Below are 23910 nucleotides of genomic sequence, written 5' to 3' on the forward strand. Positions count from 1 at the left end.
CAATCTAAGGCTGATGGTAATACTTTTACGGCTGACCACTACATTAAAATAAATTTAAAAAAGTCAATGGGTATGACAATGCCGACAATATAAAATTGCGTAATTTGATACTTTAAGGGCATAAATGTTAGTACGATAAATAATTTTATACGAACAATTAGTTATTTCATATTTATATACTAACTAGAAGCAAAAATAGAGACAATTTTGTAATTAATAAAATACTACTTTTAATTCAAATTCAAACACGGTATAAGAAACTCACATATGATAATGATATTTTAAATGAATTAATAATTCTGGCTGAATAATTTCTTGATTTGTCGTATTGATAGTTCTGTTATTAGGTATATGTTCGAATTCGAAGGTCCACAGCCCATTTTGAACGCATGCGAAAATTATCAATTTTTTTATCCTTTTTCACAAAACGTCTTGCATATTTAAAAAAAAATGATGATATTATTGAGCCATAATTCAGTTTTTGCCAATCAACAAAGATAGTAAAAATATCATGTAGTTTAGGAAAAAAAAACAAAATATATTAATGATTGTGTGACTTAAAGACACATATTATGGTACAAAAGAAGTGTGTACCTTCACTGTGCTACTTTTTTATTGTTTTAAGAAAGATTCGTGGTCGTTTTACGCTTTTTTTTTACTGAAAATTGATGTGAAAACTGATTTTTGAAGGCAGTCCCGAAAGTACCGAAAATACCGGGAAATCCCGGTTCCATTTTTGCCCGGTACCGAAAATCCCGGTTCTTTTAAACAGTACCGGTTCTGCAATCCCTACCATGCAGGAGTCCCAAACTAGTCCCTCAGTGGTGCAAAAGGCAAGGGCAAAGGGTACTAGAAAGTGAGGGTGAGATAAATTTCTGCCACGCAAAGTACCTATTATACATATTCAGTATTAATTTTGGGGAGGTTCAGCAAGAAGCTAACTCAAATGGACGCTTTGTATTTTTAGGGGTATCACAATGCGCTCTACTTGAAATGTGTAGCCTAAAAATAGGGACCCATAATTGGTGGTGTAGAAACATTTGTAGGCAGTTGGGGTGTTAATCTTTCTTAGAAGCGGGGAGGGCACAATAGGAATACGACGTCACAATTTATGAATAAGTTCATCATGTAGAGAAGCACAAAGCCTTCACATTGAAATTCCGCCCGTGGGAGGAAAGGTCTCGCTAAATATGCGCGTCAAAGTAAAGGAATGTATTACGTTGGTTTAATTGGAAAAACGCGATGGGGGTGCGAGGTCAGTTGAGTGGGCTCCCTCCTCCCATAATAGGCAGTTACGATACGATCTCAGGGCGCGCAGTCGAGCTGGGTGCTCGGTGCTCGGCAGTGCCGCGCCACTCACCCCAGCGGTCGCGAACCACCAGTTCGCCGATTGTCACCAAACATTGGCAATATCCGAGTGTAAAATACAGAAACAACTCTACGTATGGAGGTCGGCTAGTACTGGACCCATGAATCATGGGCTGCACGAGCAGCGCTCCAAGTATGGCTCCACCGAATGCCACAGGTTTGCATTGGGGTGTTCTATTTTTGTTTGTTTTGTTTGGGGTTGACCTTTGAGAAGAAAGTCTTAATCCCTTTGTATTGAATATTCAAGGCTAAAAAGGGTTTACAGTAGCAGAAAGGAATTTAAGCTATTTAATTAATAATTTGTAAATACTTAAAAAAAAGTACCTATAATTTGTTAATTAAATTACTTTTCTCGGTTAGATAATCAGTGTTAAACTATTTCTTGTAGACTGCAGGTTCTTAAATTAAAATTACCTACTAATTCACAAATACATACCTATAACATTCACATATATCCAATAAAAATTAATAATGCTAGGTAATCTTAAAATAAAATACTAAAAACCATCCCCCTGCTGGTGCTTTATAATAAAATTTACCCACTTTGCAATAAAATAATACATTACAAAAAGTACATGAACGCAGTAGTAGCTCTAGCTAATATGTAAGCCCTTGAATTGTAATTCTTTGTTTGTTTTGGTAATCAATGTATTTTTGTCGCTCTTGAGTTGCTAATTGTAGCAATATTAAATGAAGTTGGCCCTTTCCGCCACTTTAATTACGTCCTGTAGTTCTGTATGTATTTACATATCTGATATCTGATTAGGTACTTGATTAGCTACCTTAGTAATTTCTTTATGTTATGAGTTTGTCCTTGATTGCGCGTAAAGAAACTATATAACATTTGAATTTTATATAAGTTGTTATACCTATAATGGTCAATTAACCCGAGGTTATTTTTACTTCTCCTATTCTATTAGGTACTTAACGCATTCACTGCCAGCAACCCGTCAGGCGGGTGCATTATCCATAGTCGCTTTTCGCTACATACGGTTTTTCCCATGTTATCGGCTACGCTCGTAGCGCGTAGCAAGCGAAGCAAGCTGAATGTGCTAAGCCTGTGTGCTAAGCTTATCTCGTAGCGCTACGCCGTAGCAGGTAGATATTACCCGCTTTGTAGCAGAGGCGTAACACGTAGCCGTCGTAGTGAGAATGAGAACGTAAGCGCCACTTGCACCATCCCAGGAACCCGGGATTAAGCGGTTAAACCGTTAACCCAGTGTCAAATTGTACTGGTAACTATGGTAACCCCAGGTTTACCCGGTTAACCCCGGGTTAGTGGAATGGTGCAAGTGGCGCTAAGTGTAATAGTTTTACGTATTTACGATGCAAGTTCGAAAAATAAGAAAATTCGCAACGAGTGGCGAATTTTAAAACACGACCGAAGGGAGCGTTTTAATTTAAATCGACACAAGCTGCGAATCGCACGTGTATCGAGTATCAACGTTTTACAGTAGGTACATAAATATGGTAATAATAGTATGGTATTACATATAGGTACATTTTCGACGTAGTTACGTAATGTGGTTATTATAGCACAGGGAGTCGTAAATGGAGCATCATTGAAGATATTAATTACTAATAATTCCGTTTTTCAGAAAGAAATATATCATTTGCAGACGAAGAAGAAAAGCCAACGGAGGAGTTAAAGAAAATGGAAACTGAAACACGAGCCATTATTGAAAATAAGGTGCTTCCTAATATGTGTGATAATTTAGATGAATCAATACTATTATCTCAAACCGGCAAATCTATATTAGACACTGCAAGTCAGCGAATAGATAAAGGTGAGTTTGTGATAGGTGCCATCTAATCTACGAGTAAGTTGCAACTGGTGAGACAGTAAGCAAAATTTTGGTAGGCACTTTTGATTAAACCTTACAAAAACACAAAAACTTGAAAAAAAAAATACTTTCGAGGCTTTAGATAAACTTTGAAAAGTTCGAACAATTTTAATAATATACTTATTATTGTAAAAACAAGCGCCGAGAAAATACGAAACATATTATTAGGTATTATATTTTCGATCGGACCGTTCCAATGTATTTTTAAATAGAATGGATCTAATATATAAATCGTCGAATCTACTCCATTATAACATGAACATTTGTAATTGAATTTAAAAAATGCCGCAGAACACCAATTCTACAGTTAGACCAAGATAAGTCTGCAGCGATTTTATAGCCCAAACTGTGCAATATTGTCAAAATTGTATTAAATTATAACGTATAAATAACACTTACAGTCTGTGCTGTTAAAATCGTTGCATAATTATCTTGGTCTAACTCTATTCCAATTCAATTCCAATACCTTTGCGCGTTCTGGAATAACAGGTGACGATGAGAACTAATTGGTGCCAACAACATTCTACCTATAGGTACCTACCTAAATTCCTTACTAAACCACAAGCACGAAATCCGTTCGTAGGTATAGGAACTACCGCTACTTGTTAAAATATTACAGGCATTTAATATTGCAAGGAGCACGAACACTATTACGAACAGCGATCTTTCGCGATAGCTCGCCCTCTTCTCCATTAAGCATTAGGTCAAATTATTTATGAGTGTATTTAGATTTAGGCACATTAGCACGCTACACGTTAGTAACTAAGTTAGCTTGTAGACTTGTACTAGGTACTACAACATCTAAGAACAATTATGCTTAAATGCTACGCCTGACAATACCAGATAAGTAGTCTAACAAGATACAGTCATAAACCAAGCTCCTTAAATAACCTTCATGTCGCGTCGATCGTCATGCGATTTCGTTTAGAAACTGACATATACGCTAAATGTCTACGTAATTTACTTTACGTAACCCTAGGCCCCTAAGCGGGACTTTTTCCCCGCTACGCGAGGAGAAAATCTCACTTCCTGGCCAAGGCAAGACGTAAAACTTTATACAAACCACGGGCGGTAATTCGTAAAGCCCCAGATCGCATATTTATGGCCCTCACCTTCGGTTCGGGCCACAAACACCTGCGATCTGGAGCATTCAGGAATTGACCTCCCTAGGTATGTATTATGTAATGTACTATTCATACATCACATAGCGTTTATGTCAGTGCCAAACTGGTGGTAGCCACATAATAGGTATACTATACATATGTATACCTACCACACTTATACTATACCTACTTCTTTCTTCCCCTCTGAACACATTTCCTAATGGGAAAATACTTAATAGACAGTACTTTAAGTTTACATTTTACCATTAAATGAAGTAAGTTACTAAACTTACTAAGTGCGAAAATGGAAAACGACGACAAATACGAAGACAAATATGATAGTGGCCCTTAAGAGCTGCCGATTTAACCCCATGGAAATTCAGCAAAAAAAAAATCAATGCAAAAATTATAATAGAGTTTGTGTTCCTGCTGAACCGCGTTAATCTAACTTTTGTAACGAGCGTTTGCATTTAAAAATATATGAATTAAAAAAATGGTCGGGAGACTACCGCGAAAACCGAAATTCAATTTTCGCGGTTATAACCCAGGGCCCACTCAATATTCACTCGCGACCCAGAGTTTAGGAAATGCTGCCGTAGACAATCAAGTCAATCAACCAAGTTTCAAAAACGTTGAATTTTACATATATCAACTTTCTTATGTATAGGTATCACATTAGTCTGGAATATTTTCACGACCTCGTTAACCAGACTACGTCTAGCCCTCGCACTTGTTTTATTTCATTCATTTTATTTCGGTATGACGTGACGGTATATTTTTAAACTTCGCCACCGTAAACCCAGCAAAGAGCTGAACAATTATATGCAAATTTGCCTAACGCCTGCGAACCGGGTCGACTTTTACAGTATCTGTTTTTACTCTACATTTTTTCTTTCGCTGTTATTTAGTTTCCCCCGTCTCACGGCGTCCGTTTTTAATTGAAAGTTTAATTTGGCACGTTTTCCTCTGGTGTTCGGTTGAGCTGTAGTATTGCAGAGGTTCTGCAATTACCAGCAATAATATTTTTCACATCGCAGCGCGCAAAATGTATGGCGTGCTCTTACGTCTCTACGAATACGACTATACATATATGTGTGGGCCCTTCGTTGTGCAAGAAATTATTGTAGATGGTGTACAACAAATAAAGAACTGCTCTAATCTAATGATCTGATAAAAGCCCAAGGTTAGATATCTAATATGGATTCACATCCCTGTAATAATAAATAAAGCAACTTAACCCCATCGAGTATGGGACCTTAGGCACAGTATAATAAAGAGTACTAGCGTACAGTATGGACACTCCCTGCCTCCCGTTGAAAGTGCCGCCCAACCGCTCTCGGTTACCTCACAGTTACCCTACAATGTGTGATCTCACTCACACAAGCATGGTACGCGTTCACCTACACGAGCTTAGGCTGTGTGCGTAGGAACGCGTTTGTTTCATACATTTGATCGCCAGTGTCCGAGGTGTGCCTTAGGTGCAACACAAGTCTTGCAGTGGCAGAACACAATTAATAACAACGTATATTTATTAAAATTTAAAAGTGACCTTATCTTTTTGACCAATATGTTTCTTTTTTTAGATGTACAGACGGATAGTTTTAGGATAGATAACCAAAACGCCTGGGATGAAAGTTTTAGATTAATGCAGGAAGAAAAAGAGCACACTCCAAAATTAGAAGAAGTGGTCGAGCAAGTGGTGGAGATGTTGCATTCAGGCAACAACACTGAGAGTGCGAGGAGTACTCCCGAGGAGCCTGACGCTCCCCCCGAGGTCGCGGAGGCTAGCGAACAAGTCGACGCTGCGAACACTGCAGAACAACTAGATAACAAGTAAGAATAAGTATATCGTTCTTACGAATTTATTACAATCATCATACCTACGTTAAGCATTAAAAAAACAAGTACCTACGGTAACCTAAGTACCTATACAGTTGGTTCTAATGGTCGAAAATGAGCGTCGAACGTCGGAAATATTATTGTCCTATACAAATGTAACATGACACAAACCTTTTTCCAGTTGCGAGCATTTAGAAGCAATGGTCAGCCCGAGTCAGTCGGAGAGCAGTCGGGCCACGCGCTGGGAAGCGCTAGCGGACATCGCGGCAGAGCTTCCACCATCACTCGCCGTCGACCCTCTTACCGGACAAATCTACACCTTAAAGTGAATAATGCTCAAGCGCTGGTTGACTTCAGGGCCTAGCTAACGCGGGCAACCTTATTAAAACTCTAATTCAATCTACCTATAATATATTCAAGTGATAGTTTGGTAGGTATATACCTACTGCGTCTTACGATGTCACTCCGGCCAGTCTGAGGAGTAGTTTTGAGACCCCAATTTAATACCATGCTCAACAACAAAAGCTGACATCAACGACTCCTTTTCAAAAGTTAATTCGATCAATAGCTGGCTATATTTTAGTAAACTTAGGCTCTTCCGAACTTCTCGGTGCAGAACCAGTGCAATAGATATGCATTAATTCTACCCGATTGGCGCGGAACGCAGGAACGGTGTGTAACATTTTCAATTAGGCACAATCACACAGGCACTGGATCTCGGTCTCAACTTCTCAAGCTATACTTACCTGGGATGCAATCACACATGTAAATTTGAATTGGATATATAAGAGTAGATAGGTTTTTAAAAAGAATGATTTATCTGTGTACCTACCAACGCATTCACTGCCAGGGGGCGTGGCCTAGGAACAAACTTGTATGATGGTGAAAACATAGGTATATGCGTTGCTGGCAAACATCTATGATGTGCCGAAATTCACTTCGTAGTTTTTTATCGATTTGCTTTTGTTGTAAGATTTATGGACTTAAGAAAGGTAGTACTTAAGGTTTGCACGACGGATCCGAAATGTATGGGAAGATCCGCGGATCCGGATCCGGATAATTTCATACCATTCGGATCCGGATTGCAAACCCTAGTAGTACTCCATAAAAACGTAGTCCTCATTTTCCCCCCAGGATTATGTGTATATTAAATTGATGTATATGTCACCGTAAAATTGTAAACACTCGTCATATTATAATCTCGCTAGTTACATTATAAACTGACGGTAGGGAGATTATAATCTAACCTAACCTAACCTACGTTAGATTATAAACTAACGGGTTCACAATCTTACGGTGTCATATACAGGTTGTAACAAAAACAGTGGGGATCCGTTTAAGGGCATATTCGGTATCGTGTTCCGATGCCCTTAAACGGATCCCCACTATTTTTGTTACACTTTGTATTAACCACCGCTAAGCCCCTTTATTTGTTTTTATTTTTCAATTATTTTATTGTTAAGAGATGTTAATTTGTATGGAATTTGTTTTTTGCTCCTAACTCTTATAATAACCAAAAAATCTAAAAAAATAATATCTAGGGAGGAAAATGGGGACCTTGTATGGAGAAGCGATACGATAGTGGACGTATCGTATTAAGGTAATTAAGGCCGATCTGTTAAACTTTCCTAAACATACAAAACGAATAACAAAAGTAGGTTGCTTCACTGAAATGCAACGCAATACAGTAGAAACACGAAGTGAGTTGCGGCAAAAGGATAGCAGTCTACGCAAAGGTAGTAAAATTTTTAATATGTACAATGATGAAAATATCTATGTACATTTTTATGTAACCTAACCAGGAAATTATGTATTACTTAGTGTTGCTGTTGCAAAAATAAAAAGATTTAAACTTTAAAGATGTTAGGATAAAACCACTAGGTCAATATACATTCTCGTTCCATACTGTGTGTTTTATTCTACCAATCTAATAGTTCATTTTACATTGAAGGGCCTTGTTACCTAAGTACTTTATGAATAGATACTAGGTATAAATGAGATAGATTGAGGGTGTATATTACGTATTGTCTGTATAGAGTGATTTTGAAATCGACACATTTCCTTTAAGGTACTAATACTAAAGTTAATTTGCGACATTTAAGTTAGATTATAATATATTTAATTAAACATTATTTTCTAATTTGCCGTCGAAAATTGAAAGGGCCATGTCAAAAGTTGTAGAAGAAGAAATAAACTCTAATATTAGCCTTCAAAAGTTATCTATCCTAGAAGAGAATTTTAAATAATGAAATTCTTCAAATGTTTTAATACCAAATATATATTTTGGTACATAGATACATGTTTCATTGACATAAATCAAATGTGTTCATTACGCTTAATCTATCATATTAGGAAAGCTACAAACTACTTTTGATCTTTATCATAGCAAGTCCATTATCATCAGAGGTCCCACCAAACACCACGGCACACAGAGCAGCATGTGGCAGACTGCTCCACACAGTTTGTATCCAATTATCTATTTGCTCTATTTGTTTACTCTCATTTTCACTATCTATGTCTAGTTTTAAATGCGCCATAGAAAAGTTGTACTCCTTTACAGATTCTGCTAATGATGAAATCACTTCATCAACCCCGTCAACAGTTTTCAGTTTAACCCTTTTTGGTTTAACTTTTTTAAATTGTGAACTTAAACTTTCTTTAGCTTGGGTCAGGTATGTGTAATAATCACCTGTTATGTTGTCACAGCCAACAACTAAAGAAGTTTTCTTTTGCTCTATCATATGGTTAAAGATTGATAAAGCATATTCTTTTGCAATTGCCAATTTAAAATTCTCTTTGTATTTTTCCCTGTTGGTATGCACAGCATCTCCAAATTCTATGCTTTTACTAAGTTTAAGCTGTACTAATTTGAGTGATGCCAGGGAGTCTTCTACAGAGCAATGGCCATTCTTACCTGATTGGATATCCAGTTTCAATAATTCTCTCGCTAATGCTTTGAGCTTAGGTTTGCGAGTTCTTTCTCCAGTAAAATTGAAAATTACACTGGTATCTATTACATATGGATGCATCATCCTCAAAGCATGTAAATCTAAGTTCAAGGATTGTCCAACTAATATTGCGTCTGCCGGCAACAGTTCTCTGATATCCTTTTGGACATCTTCAAGCCGCTTGGTCACTTCACTCAATAGGCTCTTTGTTATCCCCGAATACCTAGTTAAATAGTCTGTAATATCATTATATGGCTTTACAAGAGAATCATAGATCATGTTGTGCTTTTCATCTACCAAGGACACGCGAGTCAACTCGGAGCCTGCATCGGTAATGCACATTTCACAATCTAGACCAAACATGGGTGATTTATCTGTAACTGGCATATACTGATCTTTTGTCATGACATAATCTGAGTAAGCACTCTCCAGCTTGCCTTTTAAAGGAACCGGGTAAGATTCCTCTATCAGTTGCCATGCTGATAGCATTAGTTGTGTTCTTGGGAATTTATCTTCTGAACTGATTTCAAGTGGCTCATTGACTTCACCTGTGATGGGAAACACTGCCCTCATCATAATCATCAAGTCTTTTCTTGCTTCTAGAGCCAAGTTCATACTTCCATACTTTTGTATCAGAATTTCTTTTTCATTTTCTGACAGAGGAACTAATGCTAGTTCTTGCACTAGAGAGCCTTCATACACCGATGGTGTTAAGACTTCCACATAATCTTCAAAGATTTTTTTAGTTTTAGAGAATTTATCTTGTAATTTATCCCAATGCTGTATAGAAATGCCCTCCAGAACGAGACATGTAGTTTGTTTGATATTATTGCATTTGTCAAGCACATACCACCGGGGTGGTTGCGCTAAGTTTAGATTCCCCAGCAATGAGTGCAGTAGCACGTACTGTATATCAGTCAGGGTCAACGGGATTCTTTCGCTACTAGGAGTAGACAAGGAAGAGGTCTCACCTGCAGTTTTTAGCCTAAACTTAGGCATATGCTTTGGACGGGCCCGTTTATTCTCATTTACGTCTACGGCGGAGTCACCGGTTCCATTTTGAGTTTCTTTTCTTGAAACATCTTGCTCTGAAAGGTTAGAAATGTTTAGAACGTTTACAAATTTCTTAACAAATTCAGACTAGCCTATGATTACTTACGTTGGTTATTAACGTTGCCTTTACGGCGTTTTTTTGGTGTTGGACAGTCTACCATTTTTCAAGAAATCAATGTAGAATGCCCTCAGAATATATTTTGCTGTACTTTATTTTATACTAATTCGTAAGTATCGTAAACATTCAAACCAAGATCAAGAGAACACGACATGCGGTCAAGCTGCCAGTGTCAACTGTCACTGTCAAGTCAGCACATTCAGCATGCCACAGACTACATAACATGTGTTAACTCACGGTCGAACCGAACGCGAACTTGGTCCGGTCCGGGGCGTGTTCGATCCTGTGTAGTGGTCCACCGTACGTCCGACGCTGCTATAAGTGAGAGCGAGAAAGATACATTATGTACAGCCCATTCCGTGGAGTGAAGTTCGCAGATCTGCGAAATGGACGCCACACTCGCGTTCGCGGCTTCGCACCGCGATTCGCGCAATGACGTATAAAAGAGTGGACTCGGCATATTGTTCTATACATGCAATCAGTTATACAAATACCAAGCATTTCGATGCAGAATAAGTAAACATTATGTTGTCACTTTCTAACCAATATATTTTCTCTTATGTGGAAAAGGATAACAATACTTCAGTGCGTTCTGCTATGGCAACATTTTTCATTTGATGGTCACGTGACATGCCTACTGTGGCCGGTCCGCCATATTCAGTTCACGTTTTCCATGGTACATGAAGCGTCAAAGTGTTCTGTTATTAAAATAAAATATTGGATATTTGGAAATTTTGCGAATATTTCTGTTTAATAATGTGGTGTAGTGGTTAAGGACAAGAAAGGACATAATGCCTAAGTGCAGTTTTGTTGGATGTGGCTCAAGAAAAAAGGAAAACCGGAAAAGTTTGTCGTTGCACCGGTATGTTTACATTTTAACTAAAATATTTGTTATTTCATAGATGACTGCCTTCTTATGGTGTGTATTTAGTTAATAACTAGCCAATAAATACTATTTGCGATATACTGGAATAAATTAAGGATTTATTTTCGATATTTTCGTACTATAGAAATTAGTACATTTGACAGCTAGTGATGTGCTTTTATATCGAATTTAAGAAAAGTTTGGGGAAGAATCTTAACATGTATTTGAAAGATTTTGTATGTACATTTATATTTTCAATTAATTAGCAAAAATTGGACCAATCTCATTTTACGACGGACGATATCCCTTCGCGCCTACATTTTTCAAATTTGCCGCCTTTTTCTACTGAAAAGATCTGGTTGACCAAGTATATATGTATGTATATACTTAAAACCTGTATCCTGAAAGCGGTTGTACTGAGGGAAAGTAAGTAATCATATATTATATAATATTTTTGTTTTTTCAGGTTACCGAAATCTGAACTGAATGTACGAGAAAAAAATGGTTAGAAACCATTGGAACAGAAAATATAAGGCAAAACACAAACTCTTGCTGATGAAAAGTGTAAGTAATTCAAACTTACCTTGATGTACGTTTCCAATATTATAGAAAAAACAAACGGAAAAAGAATCTTTCTGGAACTACCTGAACAAAGTTGTATTATTCCGAATCAGAAATGAATAAAGAATATTTTTGTGTATGAATGTTGTTTTATTCTACATAGGAAGAATAATCTTCTTATGTTATATTTAACTAATAACGGTACCCTAGTTCACAATACCGCTAATTATAAATGGTCAAGCAGATCTTGTCAGTAAAAAAAGACGGCAAATTTCAAAAATGTAGGCGCGAAGGGATATCGTCCCATAGAAAATTTGAATTTTGCGCGTTTTTCTACCGACAAGACTTGCCTGACCATCTATGCATTTATATTAATAATTAAATTGCAACTTTGTGATATCTGCACTATCGTCTTAATTAATCGTAATTAGTACGATTATGAACTAGAGTAGGTATCGATAATGCAAACGGCCGTCATAAAGACTCATAAGCCAACAAATAGCGTTCTCTCAATTATATGTTATCTTAAGTTACAGGCCAACATCAACATTTTTTCTGCTTTGCGTTAAGGTGGACTGGTAGAGAATATCATAAGACGTATAAACTCCGCCTTTTGTACACTATGTTTTTCTTGTCTTTAAGTGGATCTAATAGGTTTATGTGTTTAAAATGATGACAACTTAGTTTATCGATATCCTTGTCAAATATCAACTTGTCTTACAGCACTACAGACCGCCATGTTCAGTTCTCGGCAATATGGCGTCGGCCACACTTTTTTTGTAGGTATGTCGCTTCCATATGATTCTTTTTTCATTGGATTCGCGCACGAATGTGGAGGAGGCTTACGGTACGCCCATCTGCTTATAAGCTCCCTCCAGACTATGTGCGTGAATCGCGCACGAGTGTGGAGGGGGCTATATAACCAAATAGAATAGATAGTATAGAGGGGGTAAATTTTGTAGTCACCAATGTCACCATGTATTACTGAATCGCGATTAGAAAGGGCACAGACTTGTCATTTTCGCGCTCGCGCTGAAAGGGATTGAGATAGCTGTCAATCCATATTGATTTTGACGTAAGTGTATGGAAATCTGTTATTTCTAATCACTTTCTGATCGCGGCATGATAATAGTCACATGGTATCCCCGGGTTTGTGACGTCATCTATGTCTATCCCTTACGGGGGCACGCGGTAGGCCACATCTATAGAAATACTACCATCTATGTAGTCACAGTAAATTTACTGCCATCTATCGACACACGATTAAAACTCAAAATGAAAATGTATAATACTATAAAAAAATATATATATTAATATAACCAAACGGCCAGTAACGGAGTAGGCGTTCCCCTCTGACGAAAATAGGCGGCCAATGATCAAAAGCCCCCTCCGCACTCGTGCGCGAATCGCGGCTTCGTGCCGCCACAAAAAAATGTGAGACTGTGACAAGGAGTCAAGGACAAACAATAATAACATTAATAACGCTTTCTCTGCTACTCTTACTGCCAACCATTCGAAGGCCGCAAAAATATAATCAAACAGACAGACAGACATGACGAATCTATAAGGGTTCCGTTTTTTGCCATTTGGCTACGGAACCCTAAATAGGCCAAATATATGATCACATGATTTCTTGGCGACCCCTTATCTTATTGGAATTCATTGGTTTGGAGCTGGGGTTCGAACCTGCGACCTCCTCACAGGAGTCACAGGCCTATTACCATTTGAATAGGTACTAAATAGATTAAAAAAAAAACATTCATTTAGATGTAATCCTTGAACTTTATTTTGTACTAACTTCACGTAACTCAAAGATATCTAATAATTACATGTACTCATCATACTCATAGATATAATCATATAATATACTATATTTGGTAAGTCGCGTCGCGTCGCGTCGCGTTCGTTTAGACCAATTGGATCTCGATTAATGGATTTAAGAATGTGCTAATACATTTGGTTACATGCTATTTCATTTTTGTAGGTCAATTTTATTTCATAAGGATAAAAATAATTAACTTTCTTGAAGCCAATGCTTCGAAAAATAGTATACTTAGTATTGTTTATTTAGAGGCAGGTATCGTCCTTTCAATGAATGCCCGCATGTCTTTAAGTTCGGCCTCTGATGAGGAGTGTGTCAGTCCCTGATATGTGGTGAACTCGATATTCTTCATGAAGGTCTTGAGAAAGGAGGCGGTCATTTGACCCCACTTGAAGGGGACTACTGGGTCGCAGTCACCGTGGGCTTGGAATATCTGAAATAAGAATGTTCATATTCAACAACTGGCTATACAAGTGTACAGGATTAAATCCTGAGGATTTCGTTCCATAACCTCCACAGGTAAGTGTACCTTATGGCGGTTGGCCCTTACGCTATTATAGGGAATATTACGCGAAACTCTGCGTAGAGGGCGCCACTTCCACAGTCCATCACATAGAAGGTAGGATCCTATAGAAGTGGTATACGCGTGCCTCCGTGAGGGACAAAACATAGGCAATGCGACACTATGATTGGTTGAATTTATTTGTTGCCCACCATAATCCATACTAATTTATGGTGGGGAATAAAAAAAATATGAGACTGTTACAAGGACAAACAATAATAGCGCTTTCGCTGCTACTCCTACTGAAAGATACATAAGATTATCCCGTTCGATCATTTTCCCCCACCCCTCATGCCTGATCCAGTTAAAATACTAGATTCATGGTCCATCACAATCTAAGGGTCTACCGCAAAAAAGAGAGTAGAAATTTTGCTATTCAACCTCTCTATCACTCTTACATATTCGAGCGATAAAGAGGCAGATACTCGTAGCTGAGATTCGCGTTTCCCGGTAGGCCCTTTGTAAATAAACCGCCTTGATGTAGTATCAATGTAATAGCCGGTTTAGACTCTCGGGTCGCGGCGCGTCTCGTGGCTCGCCTCGACACACTCGCGTTCGGCTTGTCATTCGGTTATAAACCTTATGCCGTGCCGTTAGTGTTTAAATTATATTAGCTCGACGAGCTTGCGAGCCACGAGACGAGCCGCGAGCCCACCGGTTACACTCGCGTCTCGTGGCAGTCGTGGCGCGGTTCGCGGCTTGTCTCGTGGCTCGCGCGAGAGTATAAACGGCTATAATATTTTATTGTCTGTGAAAACTTGTCAAAAAACAGTTTAAGGTACAGTATGTATAAGTTACTCCATGGTTTACGAATGTTTACGATGGGTGCTAGTGCTACTCTGGCGGCAGAACATTGCACTAAGGCCTCCTACTAACGAGCGCTTTTTCAATGCGCATTAAAAAAGCGCTTGAATCCGTCCACACGCTAAATTCGATTTAACGACCAACGCTTAACGTCGAAAATCCAACAATGCTTGATAAAAAGCGCCACCGCTGTCGTGTGAATAAATACACATGTATCCATTTGTGTCAATGAAACGCTTTTTTAACGCGCGTTGAAAAAGCTCCCGTCCGAATGGGGGCTAATACCCCCTATTGATGACGTTCCAATACTAATGCAGTGTTAGGGCTCCCATACACGATGGGCCAGCGCTGGCCACTCCAAGGGACGCAGCCATGCGGTAGAATGAGATAGCAAAATCACTCTCCCTCTAACGCATGAATGCGTCCCTTGGAGTGGCCGGCGCTGGCCCATCGTGTAGAGGAGCCATTACACGACGTATGCGTCGACCGCCATAAGGTACCTTTAGCAGTTGAATGTCACACATAAACTTAAAGATATTCCTAACATAAGAGGATCGCTTTTTGAAAGGACTGTATGCAATATTTGCTTCTAATCTAATTACTTTTTTACAAACTCTTTCCCGAGAAGTGATTCTTTATGGGATATCAGCATTTGTCCAAAGGCTAAGGTCACGTTGTATAGGTAGGTACCTAGGTACATAAAATAGAATATTTGCATAATTAATAATTCAATACGCCAGGTCTTAGGTCTTGGTTGACTGCACTAACTTGGCCTTGGAGGCAAGTGCATTTGAATGCGTACAATAGAATTTCAATAAGTAGGTACGTAAGGAAATTGAGCACGAAGAATTTCGTGCATTAACCAACCTGTTCCTATCTTTATCTCACGCGTATAATTATAATATATAGCTATCACGCTGGCACACGCACACTCGCACAGCGGCATTGACCGCCGGTATCATCGGGGGATCGCAATATAATTATGCGCGTGCGATAGAGATAGAAACAACCGGAACAATGTACGAAATTCTTCCAAAGCCGCTCAAATGGCGCTCTCGACTATTATGGTACAGTACATTTTGTGTATGGAATTTGGCAATGCCATTGGATCCTCCTCAAATTTCTTTTACTTCCTGTATTGCGGAGCTTGAATGATTAATTGCTTCCAAATCCTGAGGGTGCATTATGATATTGATTCGTGCTTGTAAAACAATAAAATAATATTTAATAGGTTAACTTTGTCTTTGTCAAATTCCCAAAGCTTCCCGAATCCCAAGAACGTGCGCAGGCGCTTTTTTCGATTTCAGTAGCTTTTTAGGGTTCCGTACCCAAAGGGTAAAAACGGGACCCTATTACCACAGAATAAATAATAGTACTAAGTACAGAAGACTCACTCTCTAACAAAACGCGTCTGTTACGATCAGCACAGATGTGGCCGCTAGGTGGCGACAGCGCCACGCGCGGCTTATGGCTTTCCCCAAAATTGGGGCCGAACGAATGTACTTTTAGCTACCTGTAGCAAAGCGACGAAATCGCGGAGTGAGACACGCCTGCTATTACTAAGACTCCGCTGTCCGTCTGTCTGGCACTAGGCTGTAACTCATGAACCGTAATAGCTAGGTAGTTGAAATTTTCACAAATGTTGTATTTCTGTAGCCGCTATAACACCAAATACTAAAAACAAAATAAAATAAATATTTAAATGAGGCTCCCATACAACAAACGTATTTTTTTTTGCCGTTTTTTGCGTAATGGTACGGTACGAAACCCTTCGTGCGCGAGTCCGACTCGCACTTGCCGGTTTTTAGGGTTCGGTACCCAAAGGGTAAAAACGGGACCCTATTACTAAGACTCCGCTGTCCGTCCGTCCGTCCGTCCGTCCGTCTGTCACCAGGCTGTATCTCACGAACCGTGATAGCTAGACAGTTGAAATTTTCACAGATGATGTATTTCTGTTGCCGCTATAACAACAAATACTAAAAACAGAATAAAATAAAGATTTAAGTGGGTCTCCCATACAACAAACGTGATTTTTGACCGAAGTTAAGCAACGTCGGGCGGGGTCAGTACTTGGATGGGTGACCGTTTTTTTGCTTGTTTTGCTCTATTTTTTGTTGATGGTGCGGAACCCTCCGTGCGCGAGTCCGACTCGCACTTGGCCGGTTTTTTTTGTTATCATATCTATAAATCTTATAAATCCTCCCACAACGTCTGCCTGTCTATGTTCGCGATAAACTCAAAAAGTACTGAACGCATTTTCATACGGTTTTCACCTATCAATAGAGTGATTCTTGAGGAAGGTTTACGTGCATAATTTATTTTATTATTTTTATAATTTGTTAAGGTTTACCCGTGCGAAGCCGGGGCGGGTCGCTAGTTTAGGTACATACAAATTTCACAGGCGAATTTAGGCCTTTTTTTGTATGGCTGGCCTTCAGGAGGATAGTCGATTTTCAGCACAACAAGTGTTAGTTTTTGCTTATCTGTTGTAGTTGCAGGTGTCCATAGGCTATGTGTCCATAGTGTTGCATTTAGTTGCCTAAGAATCAGCTTGCCCTAGGTATATGTTTAATTAATTAATTTAAAAATTTACTTTAAATAGTTCAAATGTCACTATTATGTCACCTGTCCTAATACAATGCATATTACATATTTAGCTATCAACAGTTAAAACTGTGAGATTCAATTCAATTATCATTTTAATTAACATCCCAGAAATGGAACAATAACCATAAACAAAATTAATGACATGGCCGTAAGTAACTACTAAACACTTAAAAGATTAATTACAATAAGTACGTAATTAAAATGTCATACAAAGATTTCTTTCAAAATCAATGATTGAAAAATAATAATTAGATATGTGCATTGGGGTAAATGTGAAGGCGGGGTAATTTCGAAACTGGCAAATATCTACTAAACTAGAAACACTTTCTACTGTAGCAACAGTACGCAAGATGCCATGTAAGCGTTGCAGTGGCGTAAGTGTTGCTAAAGTATGAAGTGTTTCTAGTTTAGTAGATATTTGCCAGTTTCAAAATTACCCCGCCCTCGCATTTACCCAAATGCACCCTAGTGTGTCAATAATACTAAAATTTTCGTATATGTTCAATTATTACAAAGACCTAGACTAGCTATTTAGTTGTCCATAGTAAAACACACAATATGTTAAAATGTTTTCAGCCAGAAACTGTTTTACTATGGATCTCTGGCTAGAGCCTCTGTGACCAAGATAATAAAAAAATCATACCGGTAAGTCCAAAGGAGCCTTGACCGCGTCAGGGAAGTAAGCATGCCGCGGAAGCCAGCAAGACAGAGAGATTACTCCGGCGAGTGGTTCAGGGTAAGTCAGCGCAGAATGTAAAGCTAAAGCACCACCTTGGGAGAATCCACCGAGTAGCACCCTGTTTGCAGGAATGCCAGCCTGTAAAAAATAGTATTGATTATTAAGTACCTATGTCCTTAATCAAAAATTATTATCGTAGTTTAGGTTTAGGCAGTTCATGTTAATGTTTCCCCAACCTGTGGGTCGTGACCCAACAACCCATTGGTGTGTCGCGAGCGAAAATTGAGGGACCTGAATCATAAGACAACATGCCAACCAATCAGATGAACAGCCGGTAATAATAAAAATTTCATGCTCCCTATTTAAGACAGCAAAAACAAGATGGGTAAAAGGCCTAATAGAAATAATAGGAAAAGACTGGAAAGAAATGGCAATAGATAGACAAGAATAGAAGAAAATGTTGGACAAATACTTAAATATATTAGAAAAAGGCGATTCGGAAGAGGCCTGGGTCAAAATGACCTTACGAACATGCATAAAGAACTATACATACACATATAATTGTTAAATGAAATGTTAACAGTTCGTATAAGAAAGGCTTTAATAATAATCATAATAATAATTTAAGATGGCCAAGAGGTGGGTTCGAATTTGGCAGTTTATTAAGGGTGGGTCAGAGCCCAGTCAACTTTTGGAACCACTGCATTAACATGTAGTTATTTAGTCATCTTTGTATTAGCATTATAAACATTTCATTGGAGTATGTAACAATTCTCAGGATTCATTGTTTTATTCCGTAGTTTTTTAGCACACACAAAAACACTTTACTTATAATATTATTTTACGGTAAAAACAAAAAATATAATAAACTATTTGTAAAAGACAAATCTTTTGTGTAATAATAACAATGACTTTCTATAGTACTTACTTTAATCTCATCCGAAATCAAACCATGAATTAGGCCCGTTGCCCTCATGATTCCATCTTCATCTTCAGGGGCAGTTGCGTCCAGCGTCCGCAGGTCGAACCACGACGGCATCCGGAACCCAGCGTTCAGTGTCACTGGGATTGTGGCAGCCGTCGGGCAAATTACTTTTACGTGAGGCCCCCTTATTGCGGCGATCGTGCTCGCCCATCCGTGGCTAAAAAGTACTTTCCGATTACATCTTGTTATTCACGAAACTTGATCTATGATATAATATCAAATCATTATACAATACTAACCCAGTATCACCAAGTCCGTGTAAAAAAATAAGCTGAAACATAACACACCATAAAAACAGGACTTTAGTCTCGCTAATTTTATCTCATATCACTAAAGTAGTATTTCATGGGACTTACGGATGCTGTCTGTTTTACAGTCGCTGCAATAATCACAGGATTTGGTTCCATTTCGTAATGAAATTATCGAATTTGTGATAATCAATACAGTTTTCCGCTACTGCAAGTACTTCAGACTACACTGGCTAGACAGCGGACGCGGACCAGCGGAGGTGCACTGCGCTGTGAACTCTGTCTGAAAGGAACTGTCAGTTTTGACTTTCATGTGTAGTCATAGACCTAGTATTATATAGACGAGCTATACGCCTGCGCCCGTGAGACCTCGGTGCGTCGAACCAATGAGAGCGAGAAAGAGATATAGTAGTGCGGTAGTGTGTTATGGCTTTTACGGCGGGGAATAAAAGTGAGACTGTGCCAATGAAAACGATAATAGCGCTTTCTCTGCTACTCCTACTAAAAGTTCTATAAGTGCATCTCGTTCGGTCATCTGGCCTCTCCCCCATTTCATCTCTCGTTCCTCTATGTTTGTAGTCGGGGCTCAGGGCCTACCGCGAACCACGTTTGACGTGTTGCCTCCCTGTCACACTTACGTACGACTTTACAAGAGCGACAGAGAGGCAACACATCGAATGTGGTTCGGCGACGCATTTGACCACAGAGTGAAAAAATCAAAGTTGGAAACAAAGAGAATATACTACGTTTTGTTGGAAATACGATACGACCAACTAATGAATAGAATTTATCACTCTGTTGGTATACCTGATTGGCCGTCCAAGATATGCGTCCAAGCGACAGATTCATCCACTTCGTGATATGCATTTTATCAATCTTCAATGAATGTTGCTAGCTTGCTTTGTAAGTTTGTATGTAATGTACGTAACAACAACAACGATTCTTCATCTGTGGGAGTGATAAACAAAGCGTACGATATTGCATTTCCTTAATTATTCACTGATTTTGTGGTTATTTATAATTATAATTAGCGCTGGCAGATTATACGACCTTTTAATTAAGCGGTAAGTGACCGGACAAATATAATATCACGATAAGAAAACGGATCCGTATGATTTGTTCTAGAAGTTGACAGATATTCGTAGAGTCGTATTTGCTTCCTCAATACTTATAAACTATTTTTATCTTGCATGCTATTCAAAATTAAGTGTCATTTGTATGAATCATTATATGCAAATGTTTACAAAATTACCTGCCATAATCCTGACAAATAGTACGCGGGAAACAATGATGTCTATGTGTCTATTTCTTACGTGTTGTTTGTCCCAATTGACAGACATATTCATTCATTTATTTCACATACCTACTCGACCTACAACACTTTCACAAATCATGTCATGTTTAGTGTTTACTAGATTAGCGAAACCCGCCATGCTGACTAAATTAAACTGTTTATAAATTTGAAATGTTTCATCACATAACCAATGTGTTTTTTATACGTGGTATTTTACCTTAAGTTTTTATTTGCAGTTTGTATAATGGCTAAAGAAGACATATCACTACCAGTGGAAATGGAGAAACTTGAAATTGAACCTGTGAAAAGCAAAAACAATACTGACGCTAACCCATTTTTTCACTCACAGCCACAGCAAAGAAGACATTTGCTCCCAAGAGGCACTCAAACATTAAGGTGCCATTGCTCGACCCAAAGAAACAAAAGTTCCATGTCAATCTGCAAAAAGAAAAATACTAACAACAAAATTCTTAAAAAACCAGTCTTGAAATTGCTACAAAACTATTGTAAAGATACTGAAGAATCTCACAACTGCTGTTCATATCCTAATAAAATAGTGACTCCACTAGAAGGTGTAAATTCGGAAAATTCTGTCTTGTGTGCACTAGTGCAAAACTGCAATCAATTGAGAATATCTTCTGAACGGGACAATGCTGCAATTGCATCGTCAAGCAATGATACAAAATGGTGGAAAAAAGAGTTACCTTGCAACAGTATTCAGAGCAGAGAATCAGTAACAGACAAAGGTAGAGCCGGCCCCTCTTGTTCCCAGCAGGCTCTGAATCCACCATGTGATGTCACTATTGATGAATTAGCTAGTTACTTTGAAACATTTGTCCACATACCTAAAAAAATGTCTTCTATGGCTGAAATGATGTATATTTGAACTAGGTTTACTCACAGTTAGACCTTGTGTTAAATTAGTGGTCCATTTTTACAGGCCATTTTCTTCAGTTTTATTACTTGAAAAACAAACACTTGTTTGTTTATTAAAATTAATTCATATGTGGTATTATTAATGATGGTATTTATTATTTCACATTTATGTAGAGTCTGTCAAAGCTAACTGTGCTCCAATTTGAATAGATTAAAGTGAGGGAGTGTCATTATAAACATCATATTTTCACAGAAATTTGACATTATGATGACATTGCCACACATTGCAAATTCTATGCAGAATTAGCTTGGTCTGACTATGTTACTCTTTATGTAAAGCAATATGAATTTTAATCTAACATAGTTCAATAGAATCTGATACTTTGATGCATGTAGATTTTGCAAGTAGGAAAAAAAGATGACTATTTTTCTATTGAAGAATATTTTGGCTGCTACACTAAAAAAGTTCTAATCATCAAGCATAATAAGGTTCGATTAGGTAATCAGTCTGAGCAGTCCCAATAATGTGTGTAGTTACTTTGTTTCAATTTGGTGCCACCTATGATAAAAGTGGCTTATGAAAAATTAAACACTAAATTTGTAAGTAGATAATCCATTATGCAAGTAATTATTTTCTCTCTGTCTGGTTCCTTTCCTTGGCTAGACAACTGAATCAATTTTGATTATTCGATGAAGATTAGCATTTAGAAAGCTTAAGCCCTAGGATGACATGGGCAACTTTATATTATGAAATACAAGGACAAGGAAGGGGAAAATTGACAGATAGTTTTAAAATATTAATTATGCAGATGAACACTGAAAATGTTAAGTGCAGTCAGTTGACTGCCAGTTTTATAATTGAATCAAACCATTATTAATTGAATTGAATGTGTAAATATATAGGTACCAATTGTTGAACAATAAAATATTTTATACAAAAGAAATACAATTATTTTATTCAAATGGCCTTGAAAAGGAGAAATTGCAATACTTATATAGATATAAATAATTCCTGGAATTAAAATGCAGCAGATGAAGCAGGTATAGCTCTTCGACTTTTTATACATATAAGTGAGCATATAAGCAGCTTATGCTATTTTAATCTTTTCAACGCCAAGAACACCTAAAATCGTCGTTACTAGTCGTGCCCACCCCGCCATGAGGACAAACTATAGGTGTTATCTAATTACGTACGCTGTCAAAGTAACCTTCACACTTTCAAGTAAGGTTTACATTAGCTCGCATGCACCCGGGACCTTGGCGTGTCAGTGACGTTTTTGTTTATAACGTAAAAAGCGTTAAGCCGGCCACACACACTAGGTTATAACCGATGGTTATGCCTGCACAGTTAACTTGTGCAGGCATAACTGAACGTGTGTATGACATGACTCCTTGCCTGCGCAAGCAAACTCCTTGCCTGCGCAAGCAAAATTGAAAATATCAAAATTTATATTTTTTGCCTGTCGGTTTTGCTTGCGCAGGCAAAACTGAACGTGTGTGGCTGGCAGGCTTCAGTAATCCAGTGATTGCCGAGGGGATAGGTCGCACGTCACTGTGCAACAATGTCGTCTCGCAAACGAAATGCAATTGTACAGGATTTTTAGTAGATATTTAGGGTTCCGTACCCAAAGGGTAAAACGGAACCCTATTACTAAGACTCCACTGTCCGTCCGTCCGTCTGTCACTAGGCTGTATCTCATGAACTATGCTAGTTAGACAGTTGAAATGTTCACAGATGATCTATTTCTGTTGCCTCTAGTACAACAAATACTAAAAAACCGGCCAAGTGCGAGTCGGAGTGGGGCTCCCATGATTTTTTTTCCGTTTTTATAGATAATGGTACGGTACCCTTCGTGCGCGAGTCCCACTCGCACTTGGCCAGTTTTATTATTTTTTAAGTGTGGAGTGGATTCATGGTTTGTATGCGTGTATGGCTGACGAAATATAAACCTAACAGCGTTATTGCGTCGACGTCAACCACCACTACCGGTGCCATGATGGTTTGAACTGAGAGTTTGTGCAGGTTTGTCGTTACGTGTGTGTGCCCTATGGAACTCGGTCGTGCCTGTTGGTTTTGCTTGCACAAGCAAAACCGACACGCAAAACCTAGTGTGTGTGGCCAGCTTTAGGGTTAAGGATTTCATAACTTGCTAACGCGAGTTATCATCTTAGCAATAGGTACTGCTATCAAATACTTGTCCTTACTACCAGCTTTTTAGTCAGTGCATTGATTCTTCTTTCTGAACAAGTTTAGATTCTACATGGCCTTGTAGCAATTCGTTTGATTCGCGTTGTTCACAACTTTCTTTAGCTTCACTTTGGCCTGTAGTTGCC

At 38.4% G+C, this 23910-nt stretch overlaps 4 protein-coding genes across 6 annotated transcripts; 2 read left to right on the forward strand and 2 right to left on the reverse strand.

Moving 5' to 3' along the window:
• The first annotated feature begins 1113 nt into the window (after positions 1–1113).
• On the forward strand, positions 1114–6483 carry LOC134652323 (uncharacterized). The gene is made up of 4 exons (XM_063507495.1): positions 1114–1525; positions 2967–3155; positions 5899–6148; positions 6336–6483. The coding sequence occupies exons 1-4, from the start codon at positions 1477–1479 to the stop codon at positions 6481–6483; spliced, it is 636 nt and encodes a 211-aa protein (XP_063363565.1). The 5' UTR covers positions 1114–1476.
• A 1924-nt stretch (positions 6484–8407) lies between these two features.
• Positions 8408–10404, reverse strand: LOC134652449 (RNA exonuclease 5). 2 transcript variants are annotated; one of them, XM_063507637.1, is made up of 2 exons: positions 10262–10404; positions 8408–10190 (listed from the first exon to the last, which is right to left on the reverse strand). In XM_063507637.1, the coding sequence occupies exons 1-2, from the start codon at positions 10314–10316 to the stop codon at positions 8512–8514; spliced, it is 1734 nt and encodes a 577-aa protein (XP_063363707.1). In that variant the 5' UTR covers positions 10317–10404; the 3' UTR covers positions 8408–8511. The 2 variants fall into 2 exon arrangements, with proteins under 2 accessions (XP_063363707.1, XP_063363708.1); XM_063507638.1 differs by having other exon boundaries at positions 8408–10184; positions 10262–10403.
• A 3265-nt stretch (positions 10405–13669) lies between these two features.
• On the reverse strand, positions 13670–19672 carry LOC134651989 (acyl-protein thioesterase 1). Its single transcript, XM_063507139.1, has 5 exons — positions 19515–19672; positions 19398–19429; positions 19102–19315; positions 18138–18311; positions 13670–13954 (listed from the first exon to the last, which is right to left on the reverse strand). The coding sequence occupies exons 1-5, from the start codon at positions 19563–19565 to the stop codon at positions 13763–13765; spliced, it is 663 nt and encodes a 220-aa protein (XP_063363209.1). The 5' UTR covers positions 19566–19672; the 3' UTR covers positions 13670–13762.
• Positions 19673–20311: 639 nt separating this feature from the next.
• On the forward strand, positions 20312–21781 carry LOC134652450 (uncharacterized). Of its 2 annotated transcripts, none has more exons than XM_063507640.1 (2): positions 20312–20376; positions 20937–21781. In XM_063507640.1, exon 2 carries the CDS (start codon positions 20945–20947, stop codon positions 21584–21586), a length of 642 nt encoding a protein of 213 aa, XP_063363710.1. In that variant the 5' UTR covers positions 20312–20376; positions 20937–20944; the 3' UTR covers positions 21587–21781. The 2 variants fall into 2 exon arrangements, with proteins under 2 accessions (XP_063363710.1, XP_063363709.1); XM_063507639.1 differs by having other exon boundaries at positions 20320–20470; positions 20937–21780.
• The last annotated feature ends 2129 nt before the right edge of the window (positions 21782–23910 follow it).

The sequence above is a fragment of the Cydia amplana genome, chromosome 11 (assembly GCF_948474715.1).
Source record: "Cydia amplana chromosome 11, ilCydAmpl1.1, whole genome shotgun sequence".
NCBI lineage: Eukaryota > Metazoa > Arthropoda > Insecta > Lepidoptera > Tortricidae > Cydia > Cydia amplana.